Source organism: Rissa tridactyla, chromosome Z, assembly GCF_028500815.1.
Source record: "Rissa tridactyla isolate bRisTri1 chromosome Z, bRisTri1.patW.cur.20221130, whole genome shotgun sequence".
Taxonomy (NCBI): domain Eukaryota; kingdom Metazoa; phylum Chordata; class Aves; order Charadriiformes; family Laridae; genus Rissa; species Rissa tridactyla.
Window position 1 is genome coordinate 30,203,829 of NC_071497.1, and position 17,217 is coordinate 30,221,045.

The 17,217-nt window shown below is 40.1% G+C and overlaps 1 protein-coding gene across 2 annotated transcripts in view; it reads left to right on the forward strand.

Annotated features, from left to right (window-relative positions):
• Positions 1-3,205: 3,205 nt before the first annotated feature.
• The window catches only part of FBN2 (fibrillin 2), a 174,824-nt gene continuing 160,812 nt past the window's right edge, over positions 3,206-17,217 (forward strand). For both annotated transcript variants that reach the window (XM_054186701.1, XM_054186702.1), the window contains exons 1-5: positions 3,206-3,435; positions 4,322-4,404; positions 8,283-8,381; positions 8,954-9,049; positions 11,464-11,559. In XM_054186701.1, the coding sequence (XP_054042676.1) occupies positions 3,206-3,435; positions 4,322-4,404; positions 8,283-8,381; positions 8,954-9,049; positions 11,464-11,559 (604 nt within the window). The remainder of the gene's footprint in view (positions 3,436-4,321; positions 4,405-8,282; positions 8,382-8,953; positions 9,050-11,463; positions 11,560-17,217) is intronic.

The following is a 17,217-nucleotide window of genomic DNA, read 5'->3' on the forward strand; positions in this document are numbered from 1 at the left end:
AATCTACATTATGAGTTTTTCTCTGGGAATATTTTCTGTATGTAAACGTACAATTACATGTTTCCTGAACATCCACTATATATAACATTTTGAACTATTTTTATCAGAATTGGTCAGACTTGAAGTGGAAGTTCAGCTACGACAAAGTAGCCATCGTTCATCCTTCTGCATCAGTCACATGATGTCAATAGATTATGGCATCCTCCATGAAAGGAGCTATTCTATTTTATAACAGCTAGGGAATAGACTGGGAGGGAACCTCTAGCATCATTGAATTCAAATGCTTTTTAAGAGATGGAAGCCACAGTCAATAACATCTTTTCTAAAGAAATCTAGTTTCATCTCAAAAGTACTTAAAGTTTTAGATTCTACTTTTTCCATTGCAGAGTTGTATTCCTGTCTTATCCCAGAGACTTTTCTAATTGAAGCACTAATTTGAATTATCATCACTTTGCACTTTCGTTTTCTTCTTTTATTTTCCTTCACTATTTTTTTAAGAGAACTGCTGTTATCAGAAGAACCCAAACTCTTTAGCAGTAGTTTTCTTCCCTTGACCATACCAGTGGCTTTTTTTTGTGCACTATTCCAATTTTAATTTGGAATTCACATCTTTTTCTAATGTGAATAATCAGAACATAATCATTATTTTAGATGATGTCTGATCAGTGCCTTGTGCCCATAAAAAGTATTAATGCTTCTCTTTCTAATGAACACAGCTTTGTTGGTAAGAACTTAATTTGTATGCATATCTACATGGACTATTTGTATCACAATCTTATCAGAATTAAGACTCCTTGCTATTGAATGTTTTTTATTTTTGTGTGCTAGTTCCTTGCAAAATTCTAGAAAGTTGCTACCTAGTCCTCTTCTGGTTTGTGCGCAATGGGGTCTCTGAGTCTTAGAAATCACTTAACAAATCAGTGGTAGATGCTGACCATTTGCTTTTGTTCCTGGGCTCAGTATCTACAGTTTCAAAGTTAAAAAACCCAACCCAACCATAAAGAGTCTATATATATTGGCTTTGAACCAGAATTCCCCCCCCCCGCCATAATTTCTAGCCCACCGCTGCTGTGTAACTGGTTAACTTTTTTTATTTGTTTGTTTCCCTGATCTTTTTTTTTTTCCTTAAGATTTTCTTGTGTTGTCCTTTTCCAGATGTAGCTCTGTTTAACTTCTGGGAATTACTTCTTTATCTCTGTGCTTCCTGATATCCAAGGCCCCACGCTTATCTCAGATCAGTTCTTTCCTTTTTATTCTTTGTAGCCTGCCTGCTTATTCTTTGCATTTTTCTTGAGATAGTTATTCACCCAAACAGGCATGGAATCCTTCTCTCTCCCTGGCTTTGTTAGGTGCATCTTATTCATGGCAGGTTTAACAGCTTCTGTTTTGAAGAAATTCCAAACCCCACCTATATTCATAAGTTCCTGCACTCTTCTAACTAGTTGTCTTCATTAAATACTTCCCTTAATTTCTCACGGGTTTACCTTTAAAGATTCAGATCCTCCCATGTGAAACTGCTTTTGCTAACCTTCAAAATTTAAACAAAATTAGCTTCTCATCAATCAGAACATAGATCTTTTAAATGGAGCCTCTACAGTGACTTGAATAAGGGAATGGCTTCATGACCTCTCAGCTAGTGGGTTTTATTTCAGAGATAACAAAACATGGCTCCTGCCTCTCATTCCAGAATTAGAAGTGACAGATAATATGCGCGTGGAGCTAAAAAAAGCTGCTACATGGTTTTTTGTTTTGTTTTAACGGACAATAAAAGAAGTTTCCTGGTTGCCACGGTATGCCACAGTATGTATGGTGACGTGCTCAAGCATATAGCTGTAATTCAGAGCGATAAATCTTCTCAGATGACAAAACCAGATTGTGTCCTGTTGTTATCAGAATGACCCACAGGGAGCACTCGGGGACTTTCAGCTGGGACATGTCTTCATTGCTTTTGTTTGCTTTTTACTGGTGGCTAAGTATTCAGCACATCTAGGTAAATGCAATGGGTTTGGACTTGAGAAGTAAGTACAAAATTAGCCAAGCTGGGGTTGTTTTATTTGCATTCATTTTCAGATGCTTATGTAGAGAAAAACAGCAAGCGGAAAACAATTAAAAAAAAAAAAAAAAACCGAAGGCGTGCCCTTGCAAAACCTACTCTTAAAGGAAACTGCAAACTAACGCAGTTCAACGTTTCTTAGCTCTTGGTGTTTTTCAAGTGTTTTGAAGACATTTGTCGACTTGCTGACAAAAATACCAACAGACAAGGCTGAAGCGATATTAGGCGGAATGAGCTCCCGCTTCAGGCGCCTCCGCCCGGCACCGCTGTGCCCAAGGCAGGTGGGTGCGGGCGGCCGGACCCCCGCACCCCACACAGCCCTTCCCGAGCCCGGGGGAAAGCTCCATCCCTCGGCTTCACCCTGCCGGGCCGGTCCTCATCCTGCAGCTTCGCCCTGGGGCCTTTCATCTCAACCCCAGGTGCTCTTCCATGGAAGGGTTTTACTTACAAACCCCTCCACAAAGGCGGGATCGTACACATTTCGTGGCATGGCTCCCAGAGGTTTCGGAGGATCATCGTCATCACCACCACCGCAGTCACGCACCTCCCGCACCCCTCGCCCCGCAGCCGCTCGCCCCCGCCCCCCCCGGGGCCGCCGCAGCTACCGGCCGGGAGCCGCCGGCCCCGCCTCTGCCCCCCGGCCTCTCCCGCACCGCCAGCCCGCTGTAAAACCGCGCTCCGCGCCGGGCAGGGGCTGCTGCTCTCCTCTCAGCCCATCCCGGCGGGTCGCATCGGGCGCCGTTATCGTTAATTGTCATCCTTGTACTTGTGTTTGGTTTTGTCCCCCCCCCGCCACCTCCCCCCGGGAAATTCAACGTGGTTCTGTTGGATTTCCTTTTTCGGAGGAGGGGAGAGGGGGAAGAAAATCCCAACTAACTCAACTTCTTTTTCTTCTTTTTTTTCCCCCCTCTTTGAAGAGAGGGGGGGGCGGGTGGGATGCGACGTGGACCCCGCTGTTGGTATCACGGCGTCCCGCTGACGGCTGCTGCGGCAGGGCAGGCTGGGGAGGAGAGAAGAAAGAGTTTCCGCGGCTGAAGCCTTCCCCCGGCGAGGAGCGGAGCCCTGCCGGCCGACGGCGGTGCGGGACAGGCTCACCTCTCCCCGCCTCCCCCCCCGCCGCCTCCGCCGCTTCCCAGCCGGGGCCGCCGCAGGATGGGGAGACGGCGGTGGCTGTGGCTGCAGCCCTGCCTGCTGTGGCTGGGCTGCCTGGCCCTGTGGGCTCAGGGAGCTGCCGGGCAACAAAAGCCGCCGCCGGTTCGCCCGGCGGGAGGAGCGAGCGGCATCTACCCCGCCGCCGCGTACCGGGAGGACGGGGCCCATCCCGCCGTCGCCGCCGCCGGCCGGGTCCGCAGGCGAGGAGGACAGCAGGAGCTGCTCCGCGGGTAGGGACGCGCCGCCATCGAGCCCCCCGCCTTCCGCATCCCCGGACCCCTTCCCCGCAGCCCCCCAGCCACCAGCACCACCACACAACCCCCCCCTCCCTTCTGCCCCCCAGCACCCCCTACCTCCCCCGCCTGCCCCCTACCCCCAAACCCCATCCTGCGGTCTCTCTTCCTGCCTACGGTACCTCTGACCTTCCGGCCCCTTTATGGGACGAGGGGAATCGTGTGGTTAATCGGACTTGGGTGTTTTGTCCTCGGCTGTGAAATACGGTCTTTTAATTAGTGCGATTATATTAAAAGCAGACATGGTGTGGGGCTATGGTACAACTAGCAGATGTACCGTGTTGGGCTCTTCATTCAAGCGTATTGCAATATTAAGATACTTTGGCATTCCCTTTACTTGGGCTTCTGCTGAGAAACTATTCAAAATCTGCTTTTTTTTCTAATGTTTTGGGGAGTTCTGGGTGATTTGAATTAGTTTGTTAATCTGTATGGCCAGTCATCCCTTCTGTCTTGTGTCAGGCGGCAGCACGAAGCCAATTTTTACAGCAAGACTTCTAAGGCTGTATATGAGCACAGAGCCAAACTCATCCCTTGCGTATCCTCAATAGTTCCACCAGGGATGAATGTGGCCTGCTGTTGCCTAGTCTGCCTCTCCTCTTTATACTAACCAGTGGAATGAGTACAAAATAAAATGGCTTGGAACTTCTTATAAGTGGAGGAAGATTTTGTTTCTTTGGGGAGGATTTTTTTGTAGACATCTTTGCTATATGCTGTTTTTTTTGTTTCATGCGTCTGGTTTCTTCCCTTGTGTGCACATAAAACTTTGGATTCTATTTACAGTGATTTATATTTTCGTATATACATTTATTTGTTTGTGTGACAGGCCAAATGTGTGTGGCTCTAGATTCCATTCGTATTGTTGCCCTGGATGGAAAACTCTTCCTGGAGGAAATCAGTGCATTGTTCGTAAGTGTCTGACTTCAAGTTTCTACTGCCCTAGGGGTAATAATAAAAAGAAATATTCTTCTGTAAGTTATGGCCCCATTCAGTATGAGAAAAGAGAATTTAGTTCTGTCTTTTGCCTTATTTTTAAAAAGAAGAAAAAGAAAAAAAGAACGATGGATTTACAGGTCCATGTTTCTTGTAATCGAAAGATTGGCCAATTACTGTATTTTATTTGGTGTGTTCATAAGGGGTATGTCTCCACTTTTTAAAAAGAAGGACATCACAATGAAGGAAAAGGGAAAAAATCAAATAATCAACTATAGTAACAGGAAAAAACAGGCCAAAAAGTCTTGATATAAAGCACATCAGATCTGAAGTTTGGTGAAACTTCTGTGCTAGGCTTGGAATTGCAATCAAATGGAAAACTTTTTTACATCTGGGGTGCGTATTCTCTTGCCTGTCATTTTTAGTTGTGTTTTAATAGCTATAAAGCATGTAGACTTGGATTATATGGCTGGTCATAACAGGTACTCTGCTGACAGATGTGGCTGTTGACATGGCTTGGCAAAAAAAAAAAAAAAAGAAGGGGTGGGGGAAATCTGCTCAGTACTCTGGTTAGGAAACATTGTCTACCTAGAAAGGAAATGGAGAATTAAGTTGAATTTTCTGTCTGTTAGATAAAAGCTGGTATTAAACACATGCTTCTTATAGTCCTTGAATTTTAATGTGAGTCTGTTCCCATTCGTCCTGGTCTGTCACCGTCTCTTTTGCTAGTAAGTATGTTCAACTTCAGAATTCAGGTCCAAGAACATTCTGCCCTTTACATAAGCAATGAAGGCCTTTGGAATACTCCATCTAACAAACTGCAGACATCCAGGACTAAACTAGGGAAGGATGGGTAGTAAGCCAAGATCTGCTAGACTTAAAGATGACTTTTGGGCTGTTGCTTTATGATTCAGGACTATCAGCCTGCTCACATCTATTTGTTTTACATGAATGAATTTGTCTTGCTAGTATTTCTTATCATTGTGCCATGTATCAACGATTTTCATGTAAGATTGACCTAGCATTTCCTAGAAAACGTTAACCATGTTATTAAGAGGAAGATGCTGGTATCAATGCCAATGTGGAATAAGAGGAACTCCTCAAAATGTTCAGTTCACATTTATAATCTCTTATGATATTGTCTTACTTAAATGTAAACCCGAGTTTTTAAAATAGATTTAGGCTGCCTAATGGATGAGGCTTTGAGCAACCTGGTCTAGTGGGAAGTGTCCCTGCCCATGGGATGAGGGTTGGAACTAGATGATATTTAAGGTCCCTTCCAACCCAAACCATTCTATGATTCTATAATATGCTGTTGATAGGTTTTTCAAATTCATCTGGGCATCTAGCTCGAATGAAATCAGGGAGAGACAATGATTTTGGTGCTTTCAGAAATCCTTATAATGTACCCTTAAATTGTGACTCTTGGTGCCTCTTAAGGACCTCAGTCTCAGGTCTCTTCACATCCAGAATAATCTTTGACTTATTATTAATTTATGTGCACAAAGGACATCTTTTAGCTCCTGTTTCCTTACTGGAGCTTCGTTGCAGCTCTCTAACATGTTTGGTGGGTGAATGATTTTGCCAGACCATCTGTAAGATTGGCTGTGACACTTTTCTATTTGTACTTTTGGTGAAGGTTTAAGACCACAGATTTCTATGCGCACATTAAACATTTGTTGGGATGGTGGTCCCTCTAGCCAGAGCTGTTTAGCTAGAGAAAGTCTCCTGCACAGGATGATGGACAAGCTAGCAAACTTTTTATTGGAGATGCGTTAATTATAAACAGTGCAGATTGTAACTGGTGATTTTAAAGTATTATTTCATGAAGAGAGATCTATGAGACAGTGGTAGGTCAACAGGAAACCATTCTGACTTAGAGTGTTTTCAGTTGATAACATGATGATGGTTGTTGGCAGTCTGTGACATATTTATGATTAAAAGTGATCTTTTATCTAAAAAACAAAGGTCTGGTTGGGTTTACTTTTTCTTTAAATAAAATAAACTGTACTGATGAAAGCATATTTAGAAAATGCTTTCAGCTATATGGCTTTCAGTTGATAAAAAGTTATTCCCTTACAGATAATAAACTAACAAAATGGTCTAAATGTAGACCTTGCTTAATCAAGAGATTGAGCTATGTTGTATAAAGATGGACAGAACAGTGACATAAGGAAAACAGCCTGGTTCCCTGTGTTTGTCAAGTGCTCTAAATCTGAGACCTGTTTCTCACTTTTATGTCTGCTAATGGAAAAAGCGTTTCGTATCAGTCAGTGGTATGTCTCTAATTTCAACTGAATAACGAAATCCCACAAACTCCTTCAACTCTCATGCCTTCACATTTAGGGCATAGTTGTAGAGGATTTCATGATAAATGTAGATGATCTGCATTCCGTCTTTCTGCTGCCTGATGAGTGGTGTCAATGGACCACTAATGTGGCTTTGTCTATGCTCTCATAAAGAAAATGTGTCCTTTATAGGTGTATGTCAAGGAGGACGCGGGTTTACAAAATTTGGCCTGGTTTGGTCATGTTTGACATCAGTACAGAGCTTCTCATTTGGTGGAGAAAGGGTAAAAGGGAGCATGTAAACTTCACAGGTATCATATTTCTATAATAGGGCAAGAAAACAGTTTGCTTCCATATGGGAGTTGTGTCTCATTTATGCATGTTTTCCTAAGTCAGAAGTGGAGCACAAACATTCCGGAAAAGGTCTTATCTCTGCTTTCTTTTTTTTTTTTTTTTTTTTGTGTGTATATGGCCAGGTGGGGTTTTTTTCCCATTTCTTTTAATGTATACAGACAGGTTTTTTAGGTAGTCGGTATATTCTTAGCAGGTTATTTACTGGAGGTATTTGTTGCTTTTGTTGGCCTTCAGTGGAGATGTGCTTTCAGATTCTCTCAAAACCCTCAAGTTATTTACAAAGAAACTGTGATTCTTGTTTGGTTTTTTTGCTTTCCAAGTTGTCTCTTGCAAGATAAGTGGTTTTTGAGGTCTTCGTGTGCCATACTGCCTCTTAATATTTCAGGCTGTCTTTTGGTGCATTTGCTAATCCTGCTAGATGAATTCATTTGGATCTCCCGTAGAATCTGGATTTAGCCTTTAACTTATTTCTGGTTCTGTTGTTCCCTTGTGCGATGAAGCTCCCTTGTCTGGTGAGCAAGAAGGGAAGGTGGGACTTTGATGCATCAGGGGACAGCAGCATGGCATGCACGTTACACACACAGGGTATGGTGCGGAAAGGCTTCCCTGAGATTTCATAAAGTCAGTTTCTAAATGACAATGTGGAAATATTTGAGTATAGAAAACTGTATTTAGGGAAACTACACAAAATCTGCAAAGCCCAGCGTGTGGACATTGACTTCCCACAAAACAGCTTTGTGTAAAGGATGGATAAGCTTAGAAAAGAGACCCTAAAATGCCTCTAAACCAGCGATTATAAGAGAGAAGCCATACCATAAATTGGCATTTATGATCTATATTGTTTGTATTCATTCAAATCTTGGATTCTTGGTAAAGTTTTCTACAGGTCTTGTGGTCTAAAATATATAATTTTAATAATTTTACATTACTTGTGTAATAGGGTGGTATTCCTAATTAGGGAAGGAGTTGATTATCTGGTTTCAGTGGTCAGACCAGTGTTTGAATATGCCATATTCAATTCTGTTTTTCTTTAAATTTGTCAGAGATACTGATTACACCAAAATTCAGTTTACTTTGTTTAACTTACAGTTAGTTTCATATGTGTATTAACTGTCCCAACGAACTGTGCATTCAAGTGGGTTTTTATTTATTTATTTATTTAAGACTAACGTTACTGTTAATCACTGTCTCTTTAATTGTGTTTTTCCTCAGCGATTTGTAGAAATAGCTGTGGTGATGGATTTTGTTCCCGTCCTAACATGTGCACTTGTGCAAGTGGACAAATATCACCTACTTGTGGATCGAAATCTAGTAAGGACATACTATATTTATTTTCATTAGAGATTCCATTTTAAGTAATTCTCTTTGAGTATCAACTCAAAAATAGCTACTGTGTAAATTCTCTAAAAATAACTTGTAATTACTGCATACACGCATGTAACTTACATTTTGGTATATCTCTAGTTTTTGATAAAGTTTGGTATACTATGTGTGCATGTTTACTCTGTGTGACAAATTGAAAAAAAAAAACGTGTTTAAAGCAATAAGCAAGTTCAAATATAAATGTCTGTGATATTAACATTTTTGGGTCCATTTTCCTAAGAAATATAGATCATACAGGCTTTAAGATAGTTAAAAGCTCTACGTTGCTAAGTATAGTAACGGAAAACTCTAAAAATCAACTTTTCATGGTTGCTTTTAAATTAATGGCTGTCTAATAGCTACAGCTTGGATGGCTTAGGTTAGAACAACACCTGAGTGTACGCTTAAATACATAGCATATATTGTACGAAACTCATGTCTGCTTTCAGACACGTCTTGTCTTTTGTCCACGTTTGCTTCCCAATGTGGTGTTTTTGCCTGACGCTGGTGTCTCTCTGCAGTACAACAGTGCAGCATCAGATGCATGAATGGGGGCACCTGCACAGATGACCGGTGCCAGTGCCAGAAGGGCTATGTGGGAACTTACTGCGGCCAGCGTAAGTAACTGCTCTGCTGCATCTAAAACTACGTCCACGTTAAGTCCCGCAGGTTGGCCTTCTTTCTTTAGGTAGGGTAGGAAGATAAAAAAGCCAATCTGCTGAAATACAATGAAGTGTCCGTGAGCAATGTAATGCTGTTTTGAGGTATAGTGTGTAGCTGAAAGTCAGTTCATGCATGAAGTGCATTTGTGTTGTCTACAAATTTGGGATTGAATTCAACAAATAGTTTTGGAAAATCCTTTGGGAGCAATGGCCATATACATCCCACTCTCCTTTTCTTACCAGATGATCACTAATTTTTCATTCTCTCTGGCAAAGTTTCTACATCTCCAAAGAACAGCCTAACTGCTAGGTTAAAGCATGTTTTTCTGTTTTCTGCTTGACTAAGGAAAACGATGAAATACAGTTCAAGCTTTTGGATACCTTTCTGGTTTGGCAGACAAGCTAGAAAGTCAATTATTTGCACAGCTCTACCTATCACAGTGCAGTGTTTACAAGCTATACAAATCTAGCAAACAGTAAAAATCACTAAAGGCTGCAGGGATGAAGAAAGACTCATAGTGTATTCTGAGGCCAGCTGGCTACTAATTAGCTGAGAGATTAATTGCTGAAAGTAGTCTGAAGGAACTAGAGACAAACAAAAGGCAGCTAGGCTAAGAGTAGTTAGGCTGAGTAGTGTGGAAGAATATCCTTTTGTCTTAGTCGTTTTTGCAAGTGCTGGAGACTAGTCTTGTTCTTGCTTTAGTTCTACCTGGGTACAAATCTCTAAAATTTGGTAATAATTGTAGTCCTAAAATGTGACCCCAATCACAGTCAGGTTTACCTTTAAGGGTTGGTGCCCTCTTCCTGTTTATTTTAAAGTATTGGGTCAACCCTGAATGCTCTCAGACGGAGCATACCTCAGGTGAATAAATGAAAAATGGATTAAATTTTCAAGCAGTCACTCTAAAGCAATCCAGAAAAATCTGAACAAACTGTGGAGACCGGTCTCAGTGTGTAGGATAGTTAAAATTTCAAGTAAGATTGAGTACTTGTCTTCTAGAGACGGTGGGGAATAAATGTCTGAAAAATTTAAATATGTCTTTATTTCTTTTTAATAAAATGTAATTGTGTCACAAATATGCTGAAGTTAATTGTCACACCGAAGTATTATTGTTTGCTAATTCAGTAATGTAACACATGCAGACAGTATCTTCATTTTATGCATGATATGTATTCTCAGGAAAAAGTAATTCCGTTTTCTAGTTCTTGATAAGAAGTAAGGCTTTATCACATTTCCACATAACAGTATATTATGCGTTCCCCACAGTGATACAGGAAGCACGGGTACATTTTTTCCAGTTTGAAAGATTTACCTTTTCTAGGTTGCTGAGGTTCTTTGCACTGGATACTCAAATATATTGCAAATGTCACCTTCCAACTGGGGAGACCTGTGTAGGAAGGCAGCCTAGAGACTTCTAGATCTAAATCTCTTTGCTATTGTTCAGAGACACTTAAAAATGGTGGGGCTGTCCTTTAAGGTGAAATACTTCAATTTGTTATGTGTGCTAGTTCTGAACAAGGCTATAGATCCTGGAAACAATGACCCTGAAAACAGAATTAGTTAGTTAAAGCTCTCTTTTAATGGTATTTTTCAACCTCGCTGAAGAACTGTCTTCCTTTCAAACTGAGAGGATTTCAGTTCTTTTGCAGGAGGCTTTGTTCTTCATTCATGCCATTGATAAATAGCATGAGTGGGTGCTCTGAAGTCCCACAACTGTAAAGTACCTTCTCCATGTGTGTATACTGTGGATTTATACTCCCCCCAAATCATATTATTTCTTGTTGGGATCTTGTAGAAAACACAGTTTTTAAAGGTACTTAAGGATGAGTTAAACCAGCGATTCTTTTCGCTTCCTCTGAGCATCACTTCTTCTGCCAGCACTATCAACTCTGAGAACTGGGTTATCTGTCTCTTGGACTCCCCAAGCCTCCTTTATTGAAATGTCTGTTGCCGTTGTGACTGAATAGCACAACTTAATATGCTCAAAAAACCTCAAAATAGTTGAATTTTTTTATCTGCTAACTTCAGTGGTGGATATAAGTTTTTACGATTAGTGACTAGAGCTGCACAACTGTTTAAAAATATCCATAAGTTAAACATCTGCTAAGAATATGTGCTGAATATGATTAATTAAACAGCTGCTTGCAATTAGTGTTAAACAGGTGCTAATGGAATTTGGGCTAATGGAATTTGACTTGAACAATCACTATTGCTGGTCGTGATGGGTAGGAAGGAGATCAGTTTGATCTTCAAGTCCAGAAAGACTTAGAGCAGTTGAGAGGAGAAAAATGTTTTTTAATACTGCATGTGGTATTTTTTGAAATGTCATTACTATAACATTTAAAACTTTTTTTTTGGTTAATTAAAGCTGTCTGTGAAAATGGCTGCCAGAATGGAGGACGGTGTATTGGACCTAATCGCTGTGCATGTGTCTACGGATTTACTGGCCCTCAGTGTGAAAGAGGTAAAAGAAATAAATAAGGAAGGAAATTATGAGCATTTCTATCCAACAATACAGTATGTACATATTTTATGCTGTGTATTTTCTGGCTGAGCCAGTAGGCTTCCAGTAAACCATTTATTATTTATAATTTTAGAAAGTGCCTTCCTTTTTAGTCTGGTATCCACACTTCAGCTTGGCAAGTACAAAGCTGTCACAATTGGTAGGAATTTGAGCTAATTTAGGCTGTTTATTTCGTTCATATAATAGTTAAAACATGAACTCTCAGCTACATGAAATAACATTACAGCAAAAAATGATGATAGTGTTAGAATTGCGTAAATGTAACTAATTAAGGATTGTTTTTCTGTATAACACCTCTTTCATAAGAGGAACCTGGGAAGTTATTTGCTCTGGTTAGTTCTATCCTAAAGGAGAAGCCAGAGATAGAGTGAAAAACTAACCAGCTACCATAACACTGAGATCAGTTCTTAAACCCACTCTTATTCAAGAAAACAACTTAGACTTGGCTTAATTTGTAATTTTTTTCACGAACTGGGGACTCGGCTACAGTTTTATTGTAAAATTTCATGGAGAAATCCCTCAGCCTTCTTTTATGGGCTTAGAGATGCTGACAAAGTCAGTTTTAATGATGCTGAGCAAAACATTTTTAGGGTTACGCTATGTGATTAGCACACATAATTAATGCACTAAGTCCATATATAATGATTTAGAATAAACCTGCTTCCACTTTTTAGTAAATCAGAGCATTGTTTGTATTGTGAAACCAAGAGTGGAAGTACAGTAATGTTGAACAGGTCAACATTAGATGTAATTGTAGAACGTATTCTGTGTGCATCAAACTGACAAGTGTAACCCAAAAAACTGTCTATTTAGAATGGATTTTTAATGAGTGGATACAGTGAGGAATGCTTATCAAAACAATAATGTACATCCTTCAGTATGAAGTTTTAAGAATAATCAAAGGTGATGCTGAAGAGCTTAGCAGAAATATTCTTTGTCTTCAAGTTGTTGTGTTTGTGAATACATCTTCTTATCAAATAGGGTACTAAAGAACTGAGCAGTCATAGTGTAAAATGTGAAGTACTAGTATGCATAGTTATCTTAGTCCTTTAAAACGTACAGAAGATTGTCAATACTAAAAATGGAGATGGGATCATTTGCATTAATAGAAAACAGGAAGTCACATTCTTAATTCACATTAGCAGTGGACGAGACACCCACTCGGGGTGGGTGTAGTAGAACTTCTTAGATCAATGAAATAATTTAAATCAGAAAGGACCTCCACAGGCCAACTAGTCCAAAACCTGCTCAAAGCAGGTCTAATCAGATCAGCCTGCTCAGGTCCATGTCCTGTCAGGTTTTGAATGCATTCAAGGATGGAGATTCCACAACATCTCTGGGCAACCTGTTCCAGCATTTGACCAATCTCCTGGTTTAAAAAAAAGAAAAAAAAATCCCTAATATCTAATTGCAATTTTGCGTGTTCCAACTTCTGTTTGTTGCCTCTTGGTCTGTTTGCTGTGGGCCTCCAAGAAGAGTCTGCCTTCAATTTCTCTGTATCCTCTGAGCAGGTAGCAATTGTTACAGGCAGCAGTAAAGTCACCTTGAAACCTTCCCTTCTTAGGGCTGGGTGAACTCGGGCTCCTCAGCCTCTCCACACAGGGCAAGTTCTCCAGCTCCCTGACGAGTTTGGTGGCCCTCCCCTGGATGTCCTTCAGTATGTCCATTTCTTTCTTGTACTGGGAGTCCAAAGCTAGATGCCGTACTCTGATGCAGTCTTAGAAGTGCCAAATGGAGGTGGAGGACCACTTTCCTGAACTGGATGCTAAGCTCATCCTGATCCAGCCCATGCAGCTGGCCTTCTCTGCTCCAGGGGCACACTGCTACTTCATATTGTCTGCTAGGACCCCATAATCCCTTTCTCAGAGCTGCTTCACAGACAGTTAGCCTCCAGCCTATGTTGTTCCATCAGGTTACTCCATCTCAGATCTGAGACTTCTTTTGCTTTTTCTTAACTTGATGAGATAACTGTCCACCCTTTTCTTCTAAGCTGTCCAGATCACACTGAGTAGCAGCCTTTCCCTCCAGCATATTGACTGGTGCCCCAAATTTGGTGTCACCTGCAACCTTGCTGAGAGTGCACTCCAGTACCATCACCCAGGTGGTTAATGAAGACATTAAACTGTTATTTGTCCCAGTACTCATCCCCGAGTGACTGCAGTACTTTCCTAGCCTCTGGCTGGACTTTGCTGATCACAACTCTTTGAGCCTGCAGTCCAGCCAATTTTCCACTCACTTTATCTGTTATTCACTTATTCAACCTGTATCTCACCATCCAAAATCTCTCTGTGGGAGCCTGTCTCAACAGCCTTCCTCAAGTCAAGTGACATCCCTTACCCTCTCCTTGTCCTGGGCACCAGCGACCTCAGGGCTGACATTTGTCCTTGGTAAACTCATGCTGGCGGCTCCCAAACACCTTCTTGTCATTCATGTGTTTAGAAATGGCTTCTGAAGGGAATCCAGTGGAATTCTCTGTTTCAAATACAGCTCTGCAGTGCTCAAAGCTATATAGATACTTTGAAAATATCTTGCACCGTTTTTTTTACATATGTTGACTGTGAAATGGAAATAATTTCCATGTAGATGAAGGAAATAACTAAACCAAACACTGAAAAAGCAGGAGTTTCTATTTGCTATTCCAGGCTGTTTTGTATACCCACTAGATGTCACAAGCAACAGAGAAATGTAAAGGATGAATTTGTTTCTTTTGTCTCTAATTGCTTGTCACTTTCATTCTTAAAACCAGATTTATGGACTTCGATTCATCACTGTTGGTTTAGGGTTTTGCTGTTACATGTTACATCCATCCCATTCTCTGTAGTTGCTTCTTACAAACCAAGCACAAGGACTCAAATATTTTATATTTTCCTTAGTTGGGAAATAGGAAGCATTATTTTATTAAAAACTCTGTTAATATTTACAGCCATTTTCAGAAATATGTCTTTGTAGAATGTATACCTTCCTTCTAGGTAAAATAAGAGACTACCAAGTCTGTCAGTTTAGGATGGATTTTCAAGGGACTGGACAGTGTGAGGATGCTTTATAGTTTGAGCCTTAGTTCAGATGGAGCTTATATTTGTCCAAATTCAACAGTCTAAGCTATGTATCTAAGATGGATGGTATTTATAGATGAACTATAACATGATAGAATTTTAATATTGCAACTTCATTTCTTTTTCTTTTTTTTTTTTTTAATTGATTGCATTCAGGTACTACTTTTATTTATTGCCACACAATTGGTAAGCTTGCGTTTTGTCCCAGATAGAAGCAAATCTTAACCAGGAACAATTATATTCTCTGACTAGATTCATGACTGTGGAATTGTGTTAATGAATATGACAGACTCCATCTGTGATGATGGCGCAGAGTTTTTAATAATGATGCTTATACTTGAAATAGGTTGACTTGTTTAAAAGATTCTAGTTTGTATGGGTATTGTAACTTAACTTTTGTTGTGATGAAACTGTTGAAATTTGCTTTCTTACAATTCGTTGTGAAACTTCAAGCTGCAGAATTCAAGCCACGTAAAGGAATTAAACACCAGTATTTTGGCATCTATATTTCTTGGCTGTCCTTGAAAGTCTTACCCTTTCAATTCTATCTATAGAATGCTACTGTTGTATGAGATTTAAGATACATTACGTGGTTATTTGGAAATTGAGTTGTTATAATTAACAGTTCACGTTTCCTTACTTGAAAGTGGAGGTAGAAAGCCAAATTTGCTTCTGTCACTGCCACAAAAATAGAACACATATGTAATACATATAATTGCATATATAATATTTATATCTAATATAATATCATATGCTTTTACAACAGTGGAAAGGGCTAAATAAAATTTCACCTACTCTCTTATCTTGGTGTTGCCTAGACTTTCTCATGTTCAAAAAAAGAAGTTATGAATTTATTGTACTATTATTTGGTTAAGGAAAGATGACTCCTGTAGTATATCTTGGTAATGACTGTTAAAAGTCTCAACTATAGTAACTGTAAATGTTGGGGGGTTTTATGCTGTACATGAGCTGGAGTACATGAAAAAAACTGTAAACGATACCTTAAATGCCTACTCTCTTCAATAGTAATTTGTAATTTACGCGTTTAACCTAAGAAGTTTATGCTTTCCAACAAAATGCAGAAGGCAATGATTTCTTCATCTGTTAGTTGCAATTGTTGCCTGTAATACTTCACAGTAAGAAATGCCTCTGTAGTTTAATTTTAAACAGAGTTTAGCAGCAGTTCATAACTCCTTAACTAAAATTTTATAGTTCAAGGTTATGTGAACTTCCGTTGCAGATCACATCAGAGTCATAAGAGATTCTATTTTGTTATTTCTTTTACATCGCTGTGTTTTAAATGCATACTTTTTATTGTTCTGTAAATTAAGTTCTTTTAAATTAGGTATTTTCTTCCTAATATAGAACACATGTAGCTTTCCTTCAGATTGGCCTCCCAGCCTCAGTTATATGATAAAACGTGACTGCTTGTTCAGCTATCTGGGCTCCGAGCAGACTAATTTCCGGGCTGGAGACAGGAGGCTGAGCAGTAACTAATGACTGGCATGATTACAGTATTTAACTTGAGACTTGCTGCTGGGTTAACAAGAAAGCAGAACCTGTTTGGGAGCTCGTGCTTTACATTCTGGTATATACAGTGACCTTTTATATTTCCTATCAAAGTCTGTTCTTTTGGTCAGCTTCTTGCCTTTGATTTGTAAACACACAAGATTTGAGCATTTGATTTTGGCTGTTTTGTCGTGGGTTTTTTTAGGAAAAAAAAAGATGTTGAAATTTTGCTGTTGAATTTTTCCCAGTGAAAAATAATTGAAAAAAAAAAACCCCACAAACAGATTGATTAAGAGATCTCATCCTCAGTTATACACATAAGAGCAGTTTTTTCTAGCATGACCAGTTCCTCTGGTTTCTCAAGGCTGTCTGAACAAATGATATTTGTATTACTGCACATGGCCTGTGTATTTTTTCAATTGATGATCTGTAGAGGTAGGAAGCAGTGGAAAAGCAATGATGTTTCTTCCTTCTTTATCATGGGTTAAAGGGAGGAAGAAGTAGTGAGAAAGGAGAATCCTGTCACTAGTCTAAGTTTGCCTTCATCGCTTGTAGAAGGAGGAAGAACAATGCTCGCTTACTCTGTACATAAATGGCTTATAACGAGAAGCAAGAGAGTTTGGACTGAGTGAAAATGCATGGCTTGGGAAGAATATCCTTTTGAAGAAGAAAGGGGATTTCAGATAAAGCTATCAAGCTTGGCCACGTGAGAAAAGAGGAAAAATGAAGAAATAGAATAGTCGCATATAGCGCGAGAACTTCTGGAAGGGGAACTTTTGGGTTGTTCTCAAGAAGATTGTTGCACCTGGTATTGCAGGTACATGTGCCTGGACACTTTCTCTGACTATCTGAATTTTGGAATTCCTGCCTATCAAAGAAGTTGAGAGCTTGTACCTCATGACAGATACAGTAAATCACTGATCGGGGCAACTGCCTCCCTACAGGCTCTTACTGGGCTGATAGGTAAGACTCTGTATAGATGCAGCCAGGTAGTCAGTAGAAACCCTCCTAGGTGCAAGGCAGCAGTTGTTATGCC